The following is an 18,378-nucleotide window of genomic DNA, read 5'->3' on the forward strand; positions in this document are numbered from 1 at the left end:
CCTGGACGGCACCTGCTCTTTGTTTCCATTTTAGCCGAACACTCCCTCCTCCTGGAAGCCTTTCTGGATTAGTCCTCCTGTGTGCTCCCATCGTCCCCCAGCTCAGATGCCTCACATCCGCTCTGTTACGGCACCAGGCTTGCCAGCAGGCCCGTCCCCTGCCAGGCTGTGGGCTCCCCGAAAGCAGGGCCCCACCCCGTGCACACACCCTGGACACCCTCACTTCTCCCTCTCGGTTTTGTTGAGCTTGTTTGTCTGTCTGCATTTCCTAGATTCGAGGACAGAGGTCTTGTCTATGTATTCTGCCACCACCACCTGACCAGCACACCACCTGACCCCCAGCAGGTGCCCAGGAAATACCGTGGTGTAATTAACAGAGTGAGCAGCTACCCTTCTGCTCTCTCTGCCCGCCAGGCCCCTGCCCTGGGGCGATGGGCGTTAGGGAGCAGTGGTGCCCCGAGGCCTGCGATGCTCACGCTCTGTGGTGGCAGCAGTGGCCTGGCTTCCCTGCCTGCCTCTCCCTGCCCTCACGGGTCCTGGCAGGCTGCCACCTGCCGCTGATGCGCCCACGCACACTCTGCTCCCCCGTGTCCCCCGGGAGTGAGGGAACTGGTGCAGCACCGTCTGGTAGTGGGTAAGGGCTGCCGGGGTGTGCCGCCCGCCCCGGCCCTGCCCTGCCTGCCTGCCTGCCCTGAGTGGTGGGTGGAGCAGAGTGGGGCACAGTGGCTGCAGAGACAGCTGCTTGCCGGGACAGGGGACGGCCGCCCCTCTCCCGCTGAGCTCTTTGGGCATGCCCAGGGCAGAAGGTGCCAGGAAACCAGCCTGGAGCCGCCACCTGGCGAGGGTGCCGGGGAGCAGGATGGGTCCCGTGGACCTGGTGGTGTTGGTGGCTCCACCGGCCCCGCATGACGCGTGTCCCCACCCTGCTGTGACCCCGCACACTGCGCTCTGGCCTGAAGGTGGTGCTGGCTGTGAGCCCCGTGCCCTCCCTCTGCCCATCAACAAAAATGTTAACTTTTGCAAGAAGCCCAGAGAAGGGAACTCTACAGCTGCTGATTTGTAGCTCCAGGATCCCTCACCACCATAAAATAGGGTTCTTCGCATCAACCCCAAGCACGGATGCTGCTGCTTTGCTGGGAAGAGAGGGCAGGGCAGCCCTGAGCCCCTCTAGGCATTGAAGCGTGAGGATAGGACCACCCTCCCTCCCCATCCTGCCTAAACGTCTAAATCCTTCTTCTCCCTCCCCCAAATCCCCACTGCAGCCTGGTCGTGGTGTGTAGTAGGCCCTCAGTAGATAACTGTTGAATAGAAGTGAGCTCCTTGGAGCAGAGGAAAGGAGCCCTAGGGCAGAGCTGAGAAATCCTGGCTTTATAGACCCAAATGGGGACGCTACACCCTCTGTGATGTTCCTCTCCAGGCCTCAGTTTCTGTGTTCCGTAGATAATCTATAAGGCTCTACCAGTTTTATTTTTTCTTTTTCTTTCATTATTTTTTTGTGTGTGGTATGCGGGCCTCTCACTGTTGTGGCCTCTCCCGTTGCGGAGCACAGGCTCCGGACGCGCAGGCTCAGCGGCCACGGTTCACGGGCCCAGCCACTCCGCGGCATGTGGGATCTTCACGGACCGGGGCACGAACCCGTGTCCCTGCATCGGCAGGTGGACTCTCAACCCCTGCGCCACCAGGGAGGCCCTATTTTTTCTTCTTTTTAATATTTATTTATTTTTGGCTGCGTCGGGTGTTAGCTGCGGCATGTGGGATCTTTCGTCGCGACGTGCGGGCTCGGTAGTTGCGGCGCACAGGCTCCAGAGCACGTGGGCTCTGTAGTTGTGGCGTGTGGGCTTAGTTGCCTCGCGACATGTGGGATCTTAGTTCCCCGACCAGGGATCGAATCTGCGTCCCCTGCATGGGAAGGCGGATTCTTAACCACTGGACCACCAGGGAAGCCTCCTCTGCTGGTTTTGAGTTCTGATTCTCACCGCCCTCTGCTGTTGGCTGGGGTGGTATGGGTCCAGCTTGCCATCGCCCCTGCTGCCCCTCTGCTTGCTGGTGGCCTCACCGCAGACATTCTTCCCTAGAGCCCAGCTTTAGCTGCTGGTGACGAGGCTTGTATTTACCATGGAAAATGTTTCCTGAGACACCATTTATGGGCAGAATTTCTTCTCAGGAGATGAATGTGGTACCCTGCCCGTGCTTCTGGAGCTGCCCCCACCACCTTCCTTGGTCCAGGAACTCAGCACAGATGCTTCCTAGCATCAGAGCAACCCAAAGGGAGGGTGGCAGGCGTTCCCGGGGACATTTGAATTGTCCTCCAGTCCCGTCCCTGTGGGTTTCCCCTGGCTCTGCTGGGACGTGTGGGCCCTTGGCTGTTTTCAGAGTTGGCAGCCCTGAGTTAGTAACTATAAAGATGTGCTGTGCTTCTCTGTGCCAGCACCCTCACCCCACCCTCCCTCTAAAGGAGCCAGACATCCCTTAGAGAAGGTCCTCCTCCTGTTATGGATGAGGGTGTGGCTCACAGAGGGACTGTGACTTGCCTGAGGTCACACAGCGAGTAGCTTTGCCCTCACTTGGTGTTTGAGTTTCCAGGTGTTCCTTCCCACACGTCTCTTCCTCCTGGGTCAGCTCAAAGGAAATATTTGTTTTCCTCTCTGGGAACAAAGGCTGGGCTTGGTTTGTTTCTGTGAACGCAGCCATGAGGAGAGGCAGTCACCAAGTGTTCAGGGGTAGGGGGTTTTCTGACGATCTGGGAACCGCAGATGGCCCAGGTTGGTGGCTTTAAATCGCTGGGTTCTGAGACTCGGTGTGGCCTCATTAGGGGAGCCGGTGCTCCTAGGCTTGTGCGGACCTGAGCTAGTTTCAAGCCCTGGGGACCCCAGGCTTAATTGAAACGAGGTGGAACAGATGGGCTGAGTCTATCAGCAGCTTTACGTGACAGTCTCTTAACATAAAAGCACTTCATTACCCACTCATTTCGCCGGGGCTTCCTGCCCCAGTCGGAGGGAATGTGGTGGAAACGAGAGCCTCTCGTCCAGATGGAATCACAAGCACGTGGCCTGTGGGCCCGTCTCTGAACGGGCGGCCGAGGATAAATCATCAGGCTTACGTCTCCGCTCAGCAGCTAAATTAAAAAAATCGTTCTCCTGGCTGTAACATCGCAGAACGTGGGCCGTGTCGCTGCGTTTGGGGGTCAAGTCCCCGTTGCTCTCAGATGGGATAGCATCGAGGGAGGCATGATTGATTGGGGGTGGAGGCAGCAGGCTGTCACTAGGGAAGGTATGAGACAAGCGTAACTCTAGAAAGTGCCCCGGCCTGTGGTCTCGGGGAAAGTTTACCAGCCCAGAGCACCCAACCTGGCCCTCGCTCTGCATCCCGCCGTCAAATCCCTTTGCCAGCGTTGTGCTATGGTTCCCTCCGGTTGGAAATCCTAGTTATTCTTGTCCTGACCCCTTCACATGATGTTGGGAGGAGGAAAGAGAGGGGACCCTCCCTGTGTTTGGGTGTGTGTTTTTGTTTGGGCCACGATGTTGTGGAAGGGAGTTCAGGAACCCTTCTTGGCCAAATCGAGGTGGGAGTCTGGAGGAGTGCTAATCGATGGCAGGAGTATAAGCCCTGTGATGTGTGCAGAGACTGCCAGGAATACTACTCCTGACTATCTCGGTCTGTCTGTGTGAGCGTCTCAGCCGTTCAGAATCCCAGAGGCACCTCACCTGTGTGAACCTTAGCTGTGCGGTTTCTGGAAAAGTTACGGCTGTGGGGTTTGCAGTCTCTCCTCCTCTCTTGGGGCACTGGAATAGACGCTGGGGACACTGGAATACGTGTGGTGGCTTTCCCATCTGAGTCACGTCTGCTGTTGAGGAATTTTAAATTCCCCTTGCTTTGCTTTGTTTGCTCATAAAACTATGACATTTGGGATTTTACAGTTGGAAAGCCTGGTGTATTCAAACCAGCATTACAAATTCACTTTGAGATGTTTTGAACTTGGGTTAACATCTACAAGCTGTGGGATCTTCAGGCACATGGTGGACGATTTGGCTAGGCAAAATAGGAAGTAACTTAACAGGGCAGTAAAGTAACTTGTAGTCGTGGAGCAGAGTAGTTAGTTTTCAGGACTTGGTCCCCTTGTTCATGTGAGAAAGAGAAGACACCACTTCCAAAAAAGAGACTTGAGAAAGAATAAAACCTCACTCAGTATAAATTTTGAGGAATATTTTCTGATCGGTCTCATTTTGTCAGCTGTCACTTAGCTGCTTTTTGCTGCCTGTGCGTGGGGAGTCACGGGCGAGGCAAAACGTGAAAGTGCCACAGAAGTGGGAGGGTGAAACATTAGGAGTTGAGGGGAAAGAAACTCATATATGATTAAGGGCATCAAGGATGGCTTCATGGAGGAGGTGACATTTTCGCTGAACTTCGGAGGATGGATAGGATTCTGACTGGTGGTGATCGGGGCCAGGGATGTGTGAGGATGAAAGAGCGCCCCAGTGGGAAATGCAGAGTATGTACGGTACACTGTAACCAAAGGTTTGACTTGCTGGCCACACTTAGCAGCTAATACATTTCCTGGCTCTCTCCTTCACCTGCGGGACTCTGAGCATTCTCCACAGCCCAGCTTAGAGGCTGCTGCCTCTGAGACGTTTTCCCAGACTTGCCTGGGCAGAGTTTGGCAGTGCCCCCCGTGCTGTGCTGCTCTGGCACCTGTCCTTTTGTGCTGTGACGGTCTACCTCCCTGCCTTCTCCGCCAGCTGAGAGTTCTCAGCTCACAGCCAGGCCGCTCGTATGTGTTTCTGAGTATCTGAACCCCAGACTTAAAGGTGTGCTGGGTGCGCACTCAAAGCTGTTATTACTTGTGTTACTGATTCTCAGTATTGGATGGGTCTTGGACCGTGTGGACTGCACATTTTGCTGTCTGGACCATCCTGATCTCCTTGGCAACCGTGAGCATCATCTTCCTCCTGGATGCCTCGTGTGGGTGTTTGTCTTAACTCCTCTGGGATCTCCCTCTCATTTCCTCTATATTAACTCCTTTTCAAACTCTCATGGAGGGTCATTCTGTGCACCTAAACTCAAGGCATTTAGCAGCGTTTATTCTTCCTTCCTGGCAAAATGTCAAGTCATAAAATTCACTTGGCAAGAGAAAAGGATTTCTTCCCATTTTGTTGTGAAATCATTGTGCTTAATCCAACAATCCCAGTGTTTCCAGTGGAAACTGAAGATAACCTTTGCCACAGACACACAGAGTGTTTCCACCCTGCAACTTTCCGGGACCTTTCCTTTCTTCCACCAGCGGAGAAAGTGACCTTTCTGTTTGAGCATGCACAAAGGTTGACATGAGCCTTGGCACGATTTTAAGCCTTTTCAGCGAGGCCCCTACGTTGCCTCAGGTGGTGGGTGAACTTCTCCGGGATCCCTGAGCCTCCGTTTTCCAGGGACTGGTGGTCTGGGATCCCACCCCTTCCCCCAGGGCCTCCTGCCTCAGGTCCCAGCGCAGGGCCCAGGGCTGTAAGCCAGCCTCTGCCCTCATCCCTCAGTTCTCCTGGCTGGCATCTCTTCTTCCCGGCCGATGGAGGCTTTGCAATTTCTGATGGGGGATGCTGGAAAAAGTTTGATTGGGGAGGGGGCGGTGATTAAAAGAATCAATAATCCACGTCATTTTTTGTGTTGGATACATTGTGAATTGTCTCTGGAGAAAGGCTTTTTTTTTTTTTTTTTTTAGTGGACCTGTCATGTTCACGGTTCAATATCTAGTAAATAGATGCTGCTGACATTCTTTGGGGGAAGCCATGCCACAGGGTTAAAATAATTTAAGGTGTTAGAACCACATTACAGAATCTTTTTTAAATGTTGGGAAAGCTTGCTCTTGTCCTGATCACTCTAATAAAGAGAGTTCTGGGGCTTCCCTGGTGGCGCAGTGGTTGAGAGTCCGCCTGCCGATGCAGGGGACACAGGTTCGTGCCCCGGTCCGGGAAGATCCCACGTGCCGCGGAGCGGCTAGGCCTGTGAGCCATGGCCGCTGAGCCTACGTGTCCGGAGCCTGTGCTCCGCAACGGGAGAGGCCACAACAGTGAGAGGCCCGTGTACTGCAAAAAAAAAAAAAAAAAGAGAGAGAGTTCTGTCATTTTAGTATATTTCCTTTGAGGGTTTCTTCTTTTTTAGCATATCTTTAATTTTCTACATTCAGTTAGGCATCCTTTTATTCATTTCAGCATTCTTTGCCCTCTTCCTACCCAGCATCGCGGCCGTACCTTCCATTATCTAACCAGTCCCCAGCGCAGTTTGCAGCACAAGTACTCAAGTGCCACTCCCTTATACACACCCGGTCATACTTGGATTTGTATTTTGAAGGTGGTTGTTTTAGAGCCTCCATTTAATATTCTGCTGTTGACAGTTTTGTGGTGAAGTAGATAGCTTGCTAGGAGTTTGGGGTACACACACTTATTCTCAGAGGTAAGTTGAGGGGGTCAGTTTTGGGGGGGCCGGAGCTGAGTCCTCCTGTTCCAACCAAGGGAGGAGGTCCTGGAGAAAGCACGGCTTACCTGAGGGCTTCCAGGACATTCACTGCCATGGCTCCGTGGGTGCTCTATTTATAAGTCCTGGATAGAGACTGGCGTGAAAGGAATTAGGAGGCCCATCTCCCACAGGGACTGAACAATTTGATGGAGGCAACTGGGCGACACGCAGAAAATGAGCTTCACCTGCAAGCCCCGGGAACCGCAGGTCACCTCTGGCCCAAGGGACAGACCAGGTGGAGTGAGGCATCCAGGCTTGTGCTGGGGTCCCTCGCAGCTCCCTCTGTGCGGCCCCCAGCCTCTGCCTTCCCTCCCCCTGTCCCCCTGCCTCTCCCAGAGCCCCACCTCCAGAGGGCAGTGACGGATCCCCCAGATCTTGTTATCTCAAGACTTAGCACCACCTGCACATAACGTGGAGGCGCTCGGGAAACCTCGAAGCTTCCTTGGGAGGAGTGAGGTTTGAGGGAGTTTGGGAGGGAAGGAACATTTAGGCTGGAGCGCTGGCCTGTGTGAAGGCTGGTGACAGGAGGGATGACGAAGGCCCAGGTGACTCCCGGAGCCAGCTGGGAATCACAGCCTGGGCCCCATATTGGGTTTTGACATGTGGGGATCCCTGCTCACCAGCTGGGACGAGCGTTTGGTGTAGTGGGTTCAGTGAAGCCACATGCCTGGGTGCTGGTCTCGTTTACTCTCGGGGGGCTGGGAGGTCCTGCCACCACCAAGGCCACTTGCTTAGTTGTAATCATGTGTGAGTTCTGCGCGTGGCCTGGTGCCTCTGAAATCTGCTCTCCCGCTCCTGCATCATCCTTCCTGCCACTAGCAGAGCTCTGTCACCTGTGAAGCCTGGACTGGGGCACCCCCTCCCGTGTCCTGGATTTTCCCCACTGGGTACGTTTGTACTTGTCATGAGAGGATTCTAATAGGAAGGGAGTGTCTTCCTTCCACTCGGCTTCCTGGTTCTGTTCTGAGAACTTCTCTCCACCTGTGACCCCTGGGAGCCAGTGCCACGGCCTCAAGACGGCCCCTTGGCACTCCCCGTGTCCCCCCAGGTTGCCTCTGGAGGGTCCAGATCAGGAAGCTGTCAATCTGAGGGTGGTCTGAGTCTCTGGGCTTATTGACACTGTGTGCGAAACCAGATGCAGCCCCTGGGAGCCCCAGCTGCGGTGCCAGACGCTTCCTGGAGTGTCCTGCCCGTCCCATCCCTCCCCGAGGTGTAGGGCCTTGTTTGTGTCAGGACAGCCCTGGGAGGAACTTCAGAGTCGATAAGATCCTAACTTTTAGATTTGCAGCCTGGCTGGGGTCAGGTGGGTTCTTTCCCCTTGTACTTACAAAGAGCTTTCTAGCCCCGACCCCCTTGCTACATGAGAATCCAAGTACCACCACCCTGCTCTGACCTACTTTTGTGACTTTTCTTTTAGTTGGTTTCAAGTGGTTAGCAGTGAGGTCCCTCCAGCATGCAGGTAGTGCAGTTGCGTTTAGGAAAAGGAGAATCTGGGGTTTCCCCAGCATCTTATACTAGGACCTCAGAACACACCTAAAGCAGGTGCACAGAGGAGAGGGAACGGGGGTACAAAATCTGCTCTGGATCTCGGTGCTTAAACCCACCCCCTGCCCTGCTCCTGCCTCTCCGCAGGCCAGTTCTCTGTGGAGGCAGGGGTCTCTGGCAGGGCTGCACCCCAAGCCTGACTCTTCCCTCTTGCCATCAGGCCGCAAGGGTGGGATGAGACAAGAGGCCGCAAGGCTCGTGTGTGCCCTTATCCCTCGTCCTGGCCTCGGGATGTGACAGTGTGCTTTGTTTCTGCCTTTGCAAAGGCCCGGGTGGCACCAGGAAGGCTTGTTGGCACATTTGGGGGCTACACAGAGCACACCTTGGGGCCTGTGCTCTCTGTCCTCGCTCCGTGTCCCCACTCCCGCAGCCGGCCGGGGTGTGACCAGTGCCCACCGAGCCCGCCCGTGTGTCAGCTGCGGTCTCCACAGTGGCTTTCTGTTCTGAGTACCAGGCAGGAGGGGCCCCTCGTCAGCAGCCTTCTCACGTAGCGGGAGGGCCTGGCCCGTCGCCCTGGAGGCCCCGCCGCCCTGAGGGGACGCATTTGCTCAGCTTTCCTCGGGGAATCCCCTCGTCACCAGTGTTGCAGAACACGGCAGCCACTAGCATGTCACATGTGGCTGGCAGGGCCTCCAGACGTGGCTAGTGTCACTGAAGAAGTGAATTTCTAGTTTGTTTAGGTTTGAAAGCTGATGCTGGATTCAGTTACTGGAAACTTTTTAAGTGTGTTTGGAACAACTTCGGTTTGCGACTCTGCTTATTCAGATCGTGTTTCCAGTGACAGTTTAGCATCTGAATTGCGATGTGCTGTGAGTGTAAACTACACACTGAGTTTCAAAGACTGAGTGTGAAAAAAGAACGTGAAGTGTCTCTTTCATGGTTTTATGTTGGTTGTGTGGTGAAACAATATTTTGGAAATGTTGGTTTCATTAAAGCATATTATTTGTATGTTGTCACTCGTTTCTTTTTACTTTTTTAAGGTGACTCCTGAGAACATTTGAAATTAATGTGTTTCCTGTATTTCTGCTGGCCAGCTCTGACCTTGGTACTCAAACCTCTGAGCCTGTTTTTGCTGGAAATGTGATTGGTGGTCCTTTGGGGGGAGCAGTTAAGGTCTTGGGGGTATCTTTGGCCCCCAAATTTTGGATTAACTTTTGGGAGGCCCATGATGTTTTGAGAGGAACACATCATGGAAACATTGTTAATAAAACATTACTTCTTCATTGTGCAAGTGATACATATTTCTTGTGGGAAAATTAGAAAATACTGATTAGACAAAATTAACCATCCAGTTTTGGAAGGAGAATACATGGATTTTCCAGCAATATTTTCTAGCAGTGTTTCCAGCAGTCTTTTGCTTAGGTAATCATAAGCATAAAAATACCACTTTGCATTATTGCAACGCAGAGACCTTCAAGATGATTTCTCATTCTGTATCTCCTTCATAAACGTGTGTACCCTTCTTCAAGCACCCTGATAAATAGGGCTGGCACTCCAGACAGTTGGACCGTGGCAGAGGAAACCAGCCAAGACTTCAAAGGGGACTGTAGCTGGTTGGACAGTGATAAGAAGGAAATCTTCTAGAAGTTGGGCTGAGCACTTGAGTTTAGTGTTGAGGCTGGATAGGGACTCCATGACAGGATGGACCCATCTGGTTTGGAGTCCTTCCTTTTGCTAGAAGTGGATTTACCTGATTTTACTCACAGTGTGTGTTTTGCCCCCAGGGAGGGACTGTGGAATCCTTTGGTGAGCTCATTCAATTGAGAAACAGTTTTTTCCGCGTTGACTTTTCCAAGCCCTGAAGGAGAGCTGAGGCTGTAACGCAGCTCAGACTCTGTCCAGCACTGAGACTTGTTTGAGAAAACATTGGCCATCTCTGGTGAGGTGACACGTGACCTCAGATAGTAAAGAAAGACATCCTCCAACACTGAGTGCAGAGGGGCCCGTGTGTTTGGGAGTGGGGTACTCCTCCTGGTTTAGCATCCCCTCCCCTCAATTTCTGGTGTGGCAGGAGCCACGGAAAGATAATAAGGAGAGTGGCTCAAATCATTTTGTACATTCTGTGAAGGTGTTGGCCTTTCCAGGCGTGCTTGCCTAGGCCACCATTCAGAGAGCTCTGAGGTGTCCAGCTGGGCCCTGTGGGATTAGCCGGTCGTGTTAATTGTCCCCTTTTTCTTCATCAGTGCTGGTTGGCAGTGTACTGAGTACAGAGGTTCATCACGTCATCAGTAGAGCGACTGCTGAAAAAAAAGTCGTGTCTCAATAGAAACATTTTATTTATTTATTTATTTATTTATTTATTTAATTTTTGTGGTACGCGAGCCTCTCACTGTTGTGGCCTCTCCCGTTGCGGTGCTCCGGACGCGCAGGCTCAGCGGCCATGGCTCATGGGCCCAGCCGCTCCGCGGCATGTGGGATCTTCCCGGACCGGGGCACGAACCCGTGTCCCCTGCATCGGCAGGCGGACTCTCAACCACTGTGCCACTAGGGAAGCCCGGAAACATTTTTTTTTAAGGCATAAGAGGAGCTTTGTTGGTCAGGAGTTTCTTGACCACTTTTGTAAGACCAAGAATACTTAGGAATCCTACTACCTTGCTTGTCTTCTGTAAAATTAGATTTTTTTTATCTTCCGATTTGTGAAAAGCAAGGCACATCTGGGCAGGGAAGACCAATGTGCCCTGAGAATTGCTCTGGGAAGCATGAGTGGTGGGTCGGCACACTCCAAGGAGAACTTTGTTAGCCATCCCTACCCCAAGGGGACATGGCCAATGGCTGGTGCCTGGGCCTTCTTTCAGAGGCCCTTGGTGTGAGGGCAGAAGGCGGCTCACTTCCCGTGTGTCCCCTCTCTGACGGGCACAGAGTAGCTGTGATTTATCCCTCCCCCAGGGAAGTCACTGCTGAAAAGAGAGAAGTCTCACTTACAGCCTGTACCAAAGACCTGCTGAAAGCTAGGATCCCAAATCGTCAGCTTGTAAAGACGCAGTAGCATCCCTTTAATCTTTATTCTGTATTTTTTAATTGCACAAGCAAAGCATACCGTAAAAATAAAGACATCTTTTAAAAAGAAACTCCTGATCCTGCTAATCTAGCATCTGATATATCTTCTTTTTCCCAAAGTCTCTGTACACACGCAGACCTAATTTTTATTTGGTAATAATCAAGGCGGAAGCATAATTAGCTTTTTTGACTTTTCGCTTACTGGTATCTTAACTATTCCTTTCTGTTATATGGTGTTTTCATAGTTACTGTTTAATGGCTGGCACACGCATCCAGCAACTTGGTAAACTGTAATTGTCTTAATCAGTCTTTATTCTGTTTTCTGTGCTTAATGGTATCCTTTCCCCTTTGTTTCTGTAGGAAGTTCTCCAGCAGCTGATCGTAATGAATTTGCCCAATGTCTTGATGATTGGCAAAGACCCGCTGTCTGGTGAGTGAAAGCCACCCCCCGACACACACCCCCCCACCCCCCGTAGAGCCTGGGCAGTGCCATCAGCCCTGGGCAGCTGTCAGAGGCAGAGCTCTGGCTGCCAGCTTGGAGCCAGCACAGTGAAAGCACGTGATCATTCGGGTGTGATCGTAACGGGTGGGTTTATTGCCCTGAGGCATCACGCCAAGAGCACATTTCTTCCTTAAGAATATATCCTCTGACCCCTGGGATTGGAGCACAGAGGCAGGCGAGGCCTCGGGCTTAGGGCCCCGAGTTGTATGGTGGACCCCCAGGGGTCTCTCCTCACACCATCATGGGGTGTGGTCTCTATTGGCAGGAAAGAATCTTTGGAGGGAGCTAATGTCCCTTCCGCTGGGATCCTGTGCTGCTTTATTCCCCCCATGGTAGATCTCACCGGGACATCCTGTCGTGTGTCTGTTTTCACGTCTCCCTCTGGTCTCTGAGGCCCGAGTGGGCAAGGTTCTAAGTCCTAGTCTCGGACACTCGGTGTGACTTTGAAAGACTGAAATGCCCTCCTGGACACCTTCCAGAGAGCCAGGGCTTAGTTCATCCCTGATAGTTAACACACTGGGTTGGTTAAATAGGGTGATAGATTTCCTCCCCTCCACATTTGTGTGCGTTCATCTGGACCCATGGCTCATGGATGAAAGCTTGCAGGCCCCAGGGACAGATGTGCTCGCTGACTGGAACTTCCCTGGTTCCCGTGGAGACCTTGTTAGCCTCCTGGGCTAGGTGTGGAGTCAAGGAATGCAGGAAGGATCCCACACATTAGAGACTTTTGCAGAAGGAACTGAAGCTTCCCTCTGTCGGTCCCTCCCCGCCCTGCTCTCCCTGGAATCTGGCTGTCCTTACTCCTGTCCACGTGAGCTCAGTTGGCTGGAGAGCAAAGGAGAAGTATACCAAGTGACCCATCGAGGACATTTCTCATAGAGGAGCCCTGGCCCTGAGAGCAGCAGCTTCTGGGGCCACCGGGTCGAGGGCAGCTGAGCATTTAATCACTTTGTTCGTGGAGGCGGTCCTCCTGGGCCCCACTTCCCTTTTCGCTACGGGAGCCAAAGGAAGGGGGTTCCTTGACCTCCTGTTCATCTTCGGTGCCGCTGACCGGCAGGCACCTCCACTCGCCAGAACCCTGGCTCCAGCCCTCCCCCTAGCTGAGTCTCTGTTCTAGCCCCTTTGAACCACATGGGGCCAAGAGACTGTCCACATGCAAGGAACCCAGGTCGCACCTCGGGTCTGGCGCTGGACAGACACACCTGCAGAGATGTGGATGCTGATTTTTTAATAGCTTTATTAATGTATAATTTGCATACCATGAAATTCACCTATTTTAAGTATACAATTTAGTGATTCTTTTCATAAATGGACAGAGTTGTGCAACCTTCCCCAACAATCCGGTTTTAGAACACTGTGGGGAAGCCGCTTTTAAGCTGACAGGTGAATTGCCTGCCCTCTGGTCCCCAGCACCATATAGAATCAGTGCACGTCAATTGAAGAGGTTCTGGCCCCAGTTCTGATGGAGAAGTTGGATTGATGAGATGGGGAGCCCTGGGAAAGTTAAGGACGAGAATCCCAACGGCTGCAGCAAGCTTAGAAGGCCCCTGGCAGGCAGGGCTTGACTGACAGCAGCTTCTGCGGGCTCTGCTGAGAGGGGAGGGGCTGCCTCCCCTGAAGTCAGGGCTGGAGGGATGAGAGCTGGGCGCACGCATGGGTAGGTTTTGACAGGAGTGTCGAGGGGCTCCGAGAGCAGAGGAGGTCGGCAGGAGAGGTGCACCAGCGAGAAGACGCAAACATGAGTGCCAGAGACATATTTGTGGAATAGTGTTTTCTGTTTTAAATTTTAAAAATAGATGCATGAAGCATTTGGGGTTTCTTTTAAAATAGAGAACAACGTTGATTTCTTTCTTGCCGGGCGGCTTTTTTTACGAATTCTGCCACATGGCTCAGGAGCATGTCTGTGCTCTTTTTGGCAGATGTTGACACTGTACTGTTATTTATAACATTTCAGTTTTTGGTTATTTTTTGTTTTTGGTAAATGCACCTCAGTGGAGCCAGGGCAGGGGCAGGACAGATCCCAGCAGAACATCTAGTCCAAAAACACACACACACACACACACACACACACACTCACTCCCTCTCTCTCTCTCTCTCTCTCTCTCTCTCTCTCTCTCTCTCTCTCTCTCTCTCTCTCTCAACGATCCCAAGACACCAAGCATTTATCCCCCTTGCTCTGACCTAAAAAAGGAAGCTGTCATGACTAATACTATTAGAAGATTTTTCTGTATGTCTGTCCTTCTGCACCCATCAGACAAAAAGATGTTCTCTTTTTTCCTACCCTGGATGGGATTCAAGGACGGTTTAGTGAATGTGGGAAAACACTTCACGTACTTTAAAACTCCATCCTCAGCGTCTGCCCTCCTGGCCCCCAATCCCTCCAGTTCTCTTATTTCCTGTTTGTACCTCGAATGACCTCTGGATTTCCTCTCTGATTGTGCGTGATTTTATAATCATCTCCCTGGATACCCGTCCGCGGGGAAGCATCTGTCCAGCGCCTCGTTACTGTAGATGCTGCTTCTTGGAGCCTGACCTGGGGTCCTGCAGGACCCTGCTCTAACCCTCCCTCACGTACAGTGGCGTGTAGCAGAAAAGCCTTCCCCGGTGGCTGGGCCGTGTGTGGACCCCCAGGACTGGATGTTGTAGGGTGTCCTTTGTCTTGTTTCCAGTTGGCCAAAATGTATCCTTCTCTCCTACCCCACCCCCATTCCTCAAGCAGTGCCCTGGCTTTAATTTCCAAACAGCTGAGCTCTTCTCTCCTCCTGCCCCGCTGCCCACCGGTTCCAGCCACCACCATCCTCCTGGCTAGCACCGGAGTGGCCTTCTGTCTGCCTGCCTCTCTACCTTTGCCCCGTGCCGTCTGTTGCTGTCTGTTCTCAACACAGCAGCCGGTCCTCGTAGAAAGTTAGATTATGTCCCTTTTCTCCCTGTGCTGTGCACTGGCTGTTCCCTCTGCCTGGAATGCTTTTCCCAGATACTCACAGGAACAGATCCTTCCAGTCTTTGCTTGCATATCACCTTCTCGGTGCAGCCCATCCTGATGACCTCCCTGTTTGCAGCTGCGTCCCTCCCTCGTCCTCAGGGCTCCCAGTGCTTTTACCCTGCTCTGCCTTCCCTTTCTTCATAACCCTTAACGCCCTCCAGTGTACTCTCTCATTTACTTATTTTTCCATGTCTGTTGCGCTGCTTATTTCCCCCCCTCTAGGATGTAATCTGTCACAAGGGCAGGAATCTTGGGGGTTTTTGTTGTTGTTGCCAGTGTCTTCTAAGTGTCTAGAGTAGTGCCTGGCATGTAGTAGGTGTCGAATAAATAGAGCATAAGCGCTGGAGACCCACTTTGTCGTTTCCGTCTCCTGTCCCCACTTCCCTCTTCCATCAAGCTAGTGATCCTTACGGATGTTAACCACACGCTCTCACAGGTACAGCGGTCAAGTGTCAGCGGTCAGGGTCAAGTGAGAGTCGACCTCTGCCCAACACCATGTGTGTGGCTGCCCTAGGCCAGTAATGATGCACTGAAAACGGCCTGCACCCCCATCTCGCCAGCTGTGCGTCCATTAAACATATTTACATGGCTTATCGAAGAGCGTATTCTACATGAGAACCAAGAGATCACAGTGTCCACGGCATCTGTAAAATGAGGGAAGGCGTGGGCCAGAACTTCAGGCTCTGGTTTCTCAGCAGCCAGGCTTGTCACTGTGCCACACACACGAAACAGACTAGATTTGTCTGACAGGAAGCCAGGGTGTTAGCAAATTAATTTCTGCAATGAATCATAGTGCAATCATGCTGGAAGAGAGCACTGTTCTTTCTTCCAAGGTTTGTATCTAAGTGCAGTTGTGGTTTTCAGACTTGTGAATTGCTGACCACTCCTAAGCTGTTTAGAAAGGAAAGGGTGGAGCCATGTAGGTGTAGAAACCCAGCCCAGAGAGGGGAGGGAACTCATTCAGAGGCACACAGCATGGTGGTCCCATAGGTAAAAGATGTATTTATTACCATAAGTTACGCAGATGGTTATATATGTGGACAGTCAGCCACTGGTTCCAAGCCGGAGGACCAGCCACTGTCATTATTCTGCCTGGTGTGTCTTGAGTTCTAAATGCCAGGCAAGATTCCTGGGTCCAAGGAGGGGCTGATCCCGTATTCGCAGCCTACAGGGTCCTGTCTGTGAATACAGCTGGAACCTTTGAGGATAGCCTCCCATTAATTGCTGTTCGGTGATCTGGTCCTCGTCCTCAGTTTTTTCTCTCGTGATGGTTACAGAAGGGGCTTGCAGGGACAGAGAAAGCACCTTGAGGAGTCTGAGATTCTGTGTCCCCGGATTCTGTAAATGTCGTTCCTTCACAGCTCTTGCAAACCTCTGTTCTCCTGCTGCTCTGACCAAAGAAACCAGAAGGCCAGTTTCTGACCCTCCCAAATAGAAGACGGGAACGCGCTTGCATCGCTTCTCCTCACAGAGGAGCTCAGCCCGAGCCCCCCTCCAGCTTTCTCTGTCAGATGCCCACCATGGGTGCAATGGCCATGGAGACAAATAGGCTGTCTCTGTTCAAGGAGCCCCCAGTCTGCGTTGGGGCAGGAGGGGAGGAAAGTGTCCATGACTAGCCTGTTCCAGGGCGAGAAGCGGTGCGAGCATGCTTCCCAGAGTGCAAGGCGGGCAATCAGTTCTGCCTGGGCAGGTCAGGAGGACTTCCTGGAGGAGGCTGTATGTGGCAGGGCCTCAAAGAACCCTCGACAGCAGCAGAGGGAGGTGTCCAGGTGTGACAAGTTCAGAGGAGTGGAAGTGTGCTGACAGTCCCATGAGGAGGAGTAAGCTCAGGGCACAGGGAGGAAGTCTCTGTCACAGCTGAAGTTTAGGTTTCAAAGGCCAGAGGGAAACGGAACTCCTGAAACTCCTTGGAATTTAATATTTAACCCTCTAGGATTTACTTGCTCTCCTATCAAGGGCGTCCTTGAAGTGCTTTTCGGTTCCCACGGAAACCTTCCCTCACTGCACCGCTCTGCCTTTTGATGACAAGCTGGAACCCCTGAGGGCCAGTGCACCCAGGGGCTGGCTCACCTCCAACCCTGGCGACCGGAGAGAGGGCTCCAAACCTGGTTTATTACAAACGGTCTTCCTGCCGCTGAGATTGTTCTTTTAGAAAGCGGGCGGGCTGCCTTCCCTCCCCTGCCACCTTCCTGCGGCTCTGCCCGCCCCAGTGCCCTGCTTGCCAAGTGACATGGTGGGTTGAGGGTCTGCCGTTAGGTGTTAATGAGTGATTCTTGAGTTCTTTTTCCCAACCCTAAGCTATTTTTTCATTTCTCCTGAATTCTGGTCTTGTTTATATATATGTATAAAACTTTTGTGTTTGCAGAAACCTTAGGTCCTTTAAATGAGGAGGGAAGAAGTAAGTAAATAAAGAAAAGCTAATCTCGCTAGGCATTCGATCCTCTTCGTGCTTCCTGTTTTCTCCTGGAGAGAGCACGTTCAGAAAAGCACCCACACGCGATTTCATGTGGCATGGCTTGCGGCCTGCTCCTTTGCTTCTGTGCTGCCTGCTGGATTGAGAAATGAATTCTCTGGTCCCTGTAGAGCGCAGGGGGTTGCCGGGCCCTTGAGCTGAATGCCAGCACTTGGCTCTTCTAGGAACGTGAAAAGCTTGGTTAGCAGCAAGCACAGCGATCGTTAGAGCACGGCCAGATGCCAGCCTTCGGAGCAGCCGCGGGACCTGCCTGGAGACCAGACTTTGTTTGGTCACCTCCTAGTGATGGGCTGTACACAGAGAGGGGGCTCCCCAGCTGCATGACCGTGCATGGCGTCCAGCGGGACTGCTCTCTGTGGCCGTGGCTGCTCGAGGAGGAGGGATGAGCTGTTATTTGTCAAAGGTCTCTATGTTCACCGATAATATTGGGGCTTTGCATTTTCTGCCTGGTGCGTGGGAGGGACCCTTTCTCAGATCACCTCCTGCCTCTGCCACCGTCTCACCTCCAGCCGGTGGAGACTCTGGGTCGCAAGCTGCATTCTTGTGGTTGCTGCTCCTTTTCTGATCTTTAGTCGTTTGGTGCTAGGGAATGCATTAGTAGTTCTCAGCTTCTGTGGCCTAGGCAGGCTGGACTAAGGAGGCAGTTTTGATGATGGCGCTGTCTGAGGGGCTTGACGTGGCTGTTGAAGTTGCTCTCTGGGAGTGGCTGCCTTGTGGCATCTGGGCAGAGGTTCTTGTTACCCACACAGGATGGTGTGATGGATCCCTGCGGGTGGGGGCAGACTGTAGGGGGTGAGAAGGAGAGACAGTGCGATAACGGGGCCCTGGGTCAGGGTACGCTCTGGAGCCACCCACATCATTTCAAACGGACATGTGACTTCGAGCCTGCGAAGTCCACATGTGAAAAACGTTTGCTGAATGACTAATAAATGGGGGAGTGCCTGGTGGGGGTCACACGTGTAACGTTCTAGGTGTAAGAAATCTAAGTGAGGGTTTCCTAGGAGTCGCTCTCCAGGCTGTGAGGTGGTATGTAGAGGTGCTTGCCTCCCATCCCATGACCTGCGACGGGTATTACAGAGGGTCCCTAAGTGCCCACCCGCAAGGAATTACCGTACACACTGTTCCTCATGGAACCCAAGGTAACCGTGTTAAAATAATAACAGCTTTTCTCAGTGTAAGCAGAGCCCCCAGGAGGGCCCATAGAACTGTGCCCTTGTGGGTGAGTCTTGAGATGTCATTATGCATTGAGGAGGAACAGGGTCACGTTCAGTGCAGTGCTATTTTCAAATCAGCCAGCCCCATAATCAATCATCCTTATGAAATGACTGGTTTTTAACTAAGAAACCAGGGAAAGCACAGTGAGTGGTTGACTCCAGC

General features: G+C 52.5%; 1 protein-coding gene across 7 annotated transcripts in view; it reads left to right on the plus strand.

Moving 5' to 3' along the window:
* CCDC88C (coiled-coil and HOOK domain protein 88C) overlaps positions 1–18,378 on the plus strand; it is a 127,751-nt gene that overhangs the window by 41,786 nt on the left and 67,587 nt on the right. For all 7 annotated transcript variants that reach the window (XR_003002059.1, XR_003002060.1, XR_003002061.1 and 4 more), the window contains exon 4: positions 11,404–11,473. Coding sequence is in view for 4 of the 7 variants with exons in the window: in XM_024736355.1 (XP_024592123.1) it covers positions 11,404–11,473 (70 nt within the window). In the remaining 3 variants the exon portion in view is untranslated. The remainder of the gene's footprint in view (positions 1–11,403; positions 11,474–18,378) is intronic.

This window comes from Neophocaena asiaeorientalis, unplaced genomic scaffold, assembly GCF_003031525.2.
Source record: "Neophocaena asiaeorientalis asiaeorientalis breed wild unplaced genomic scaffold, Neophocaena_asiaeorientalis_V1.1 scaffold152, whole genome shotgun sequence".
Taxonomy (NCBI): Eukaryota; Metazoa; Chordata; class Mammalia; order Artiodactyla; family Phocoenidae; genus Neophocaena; species Neophocaena asiaeorientalis.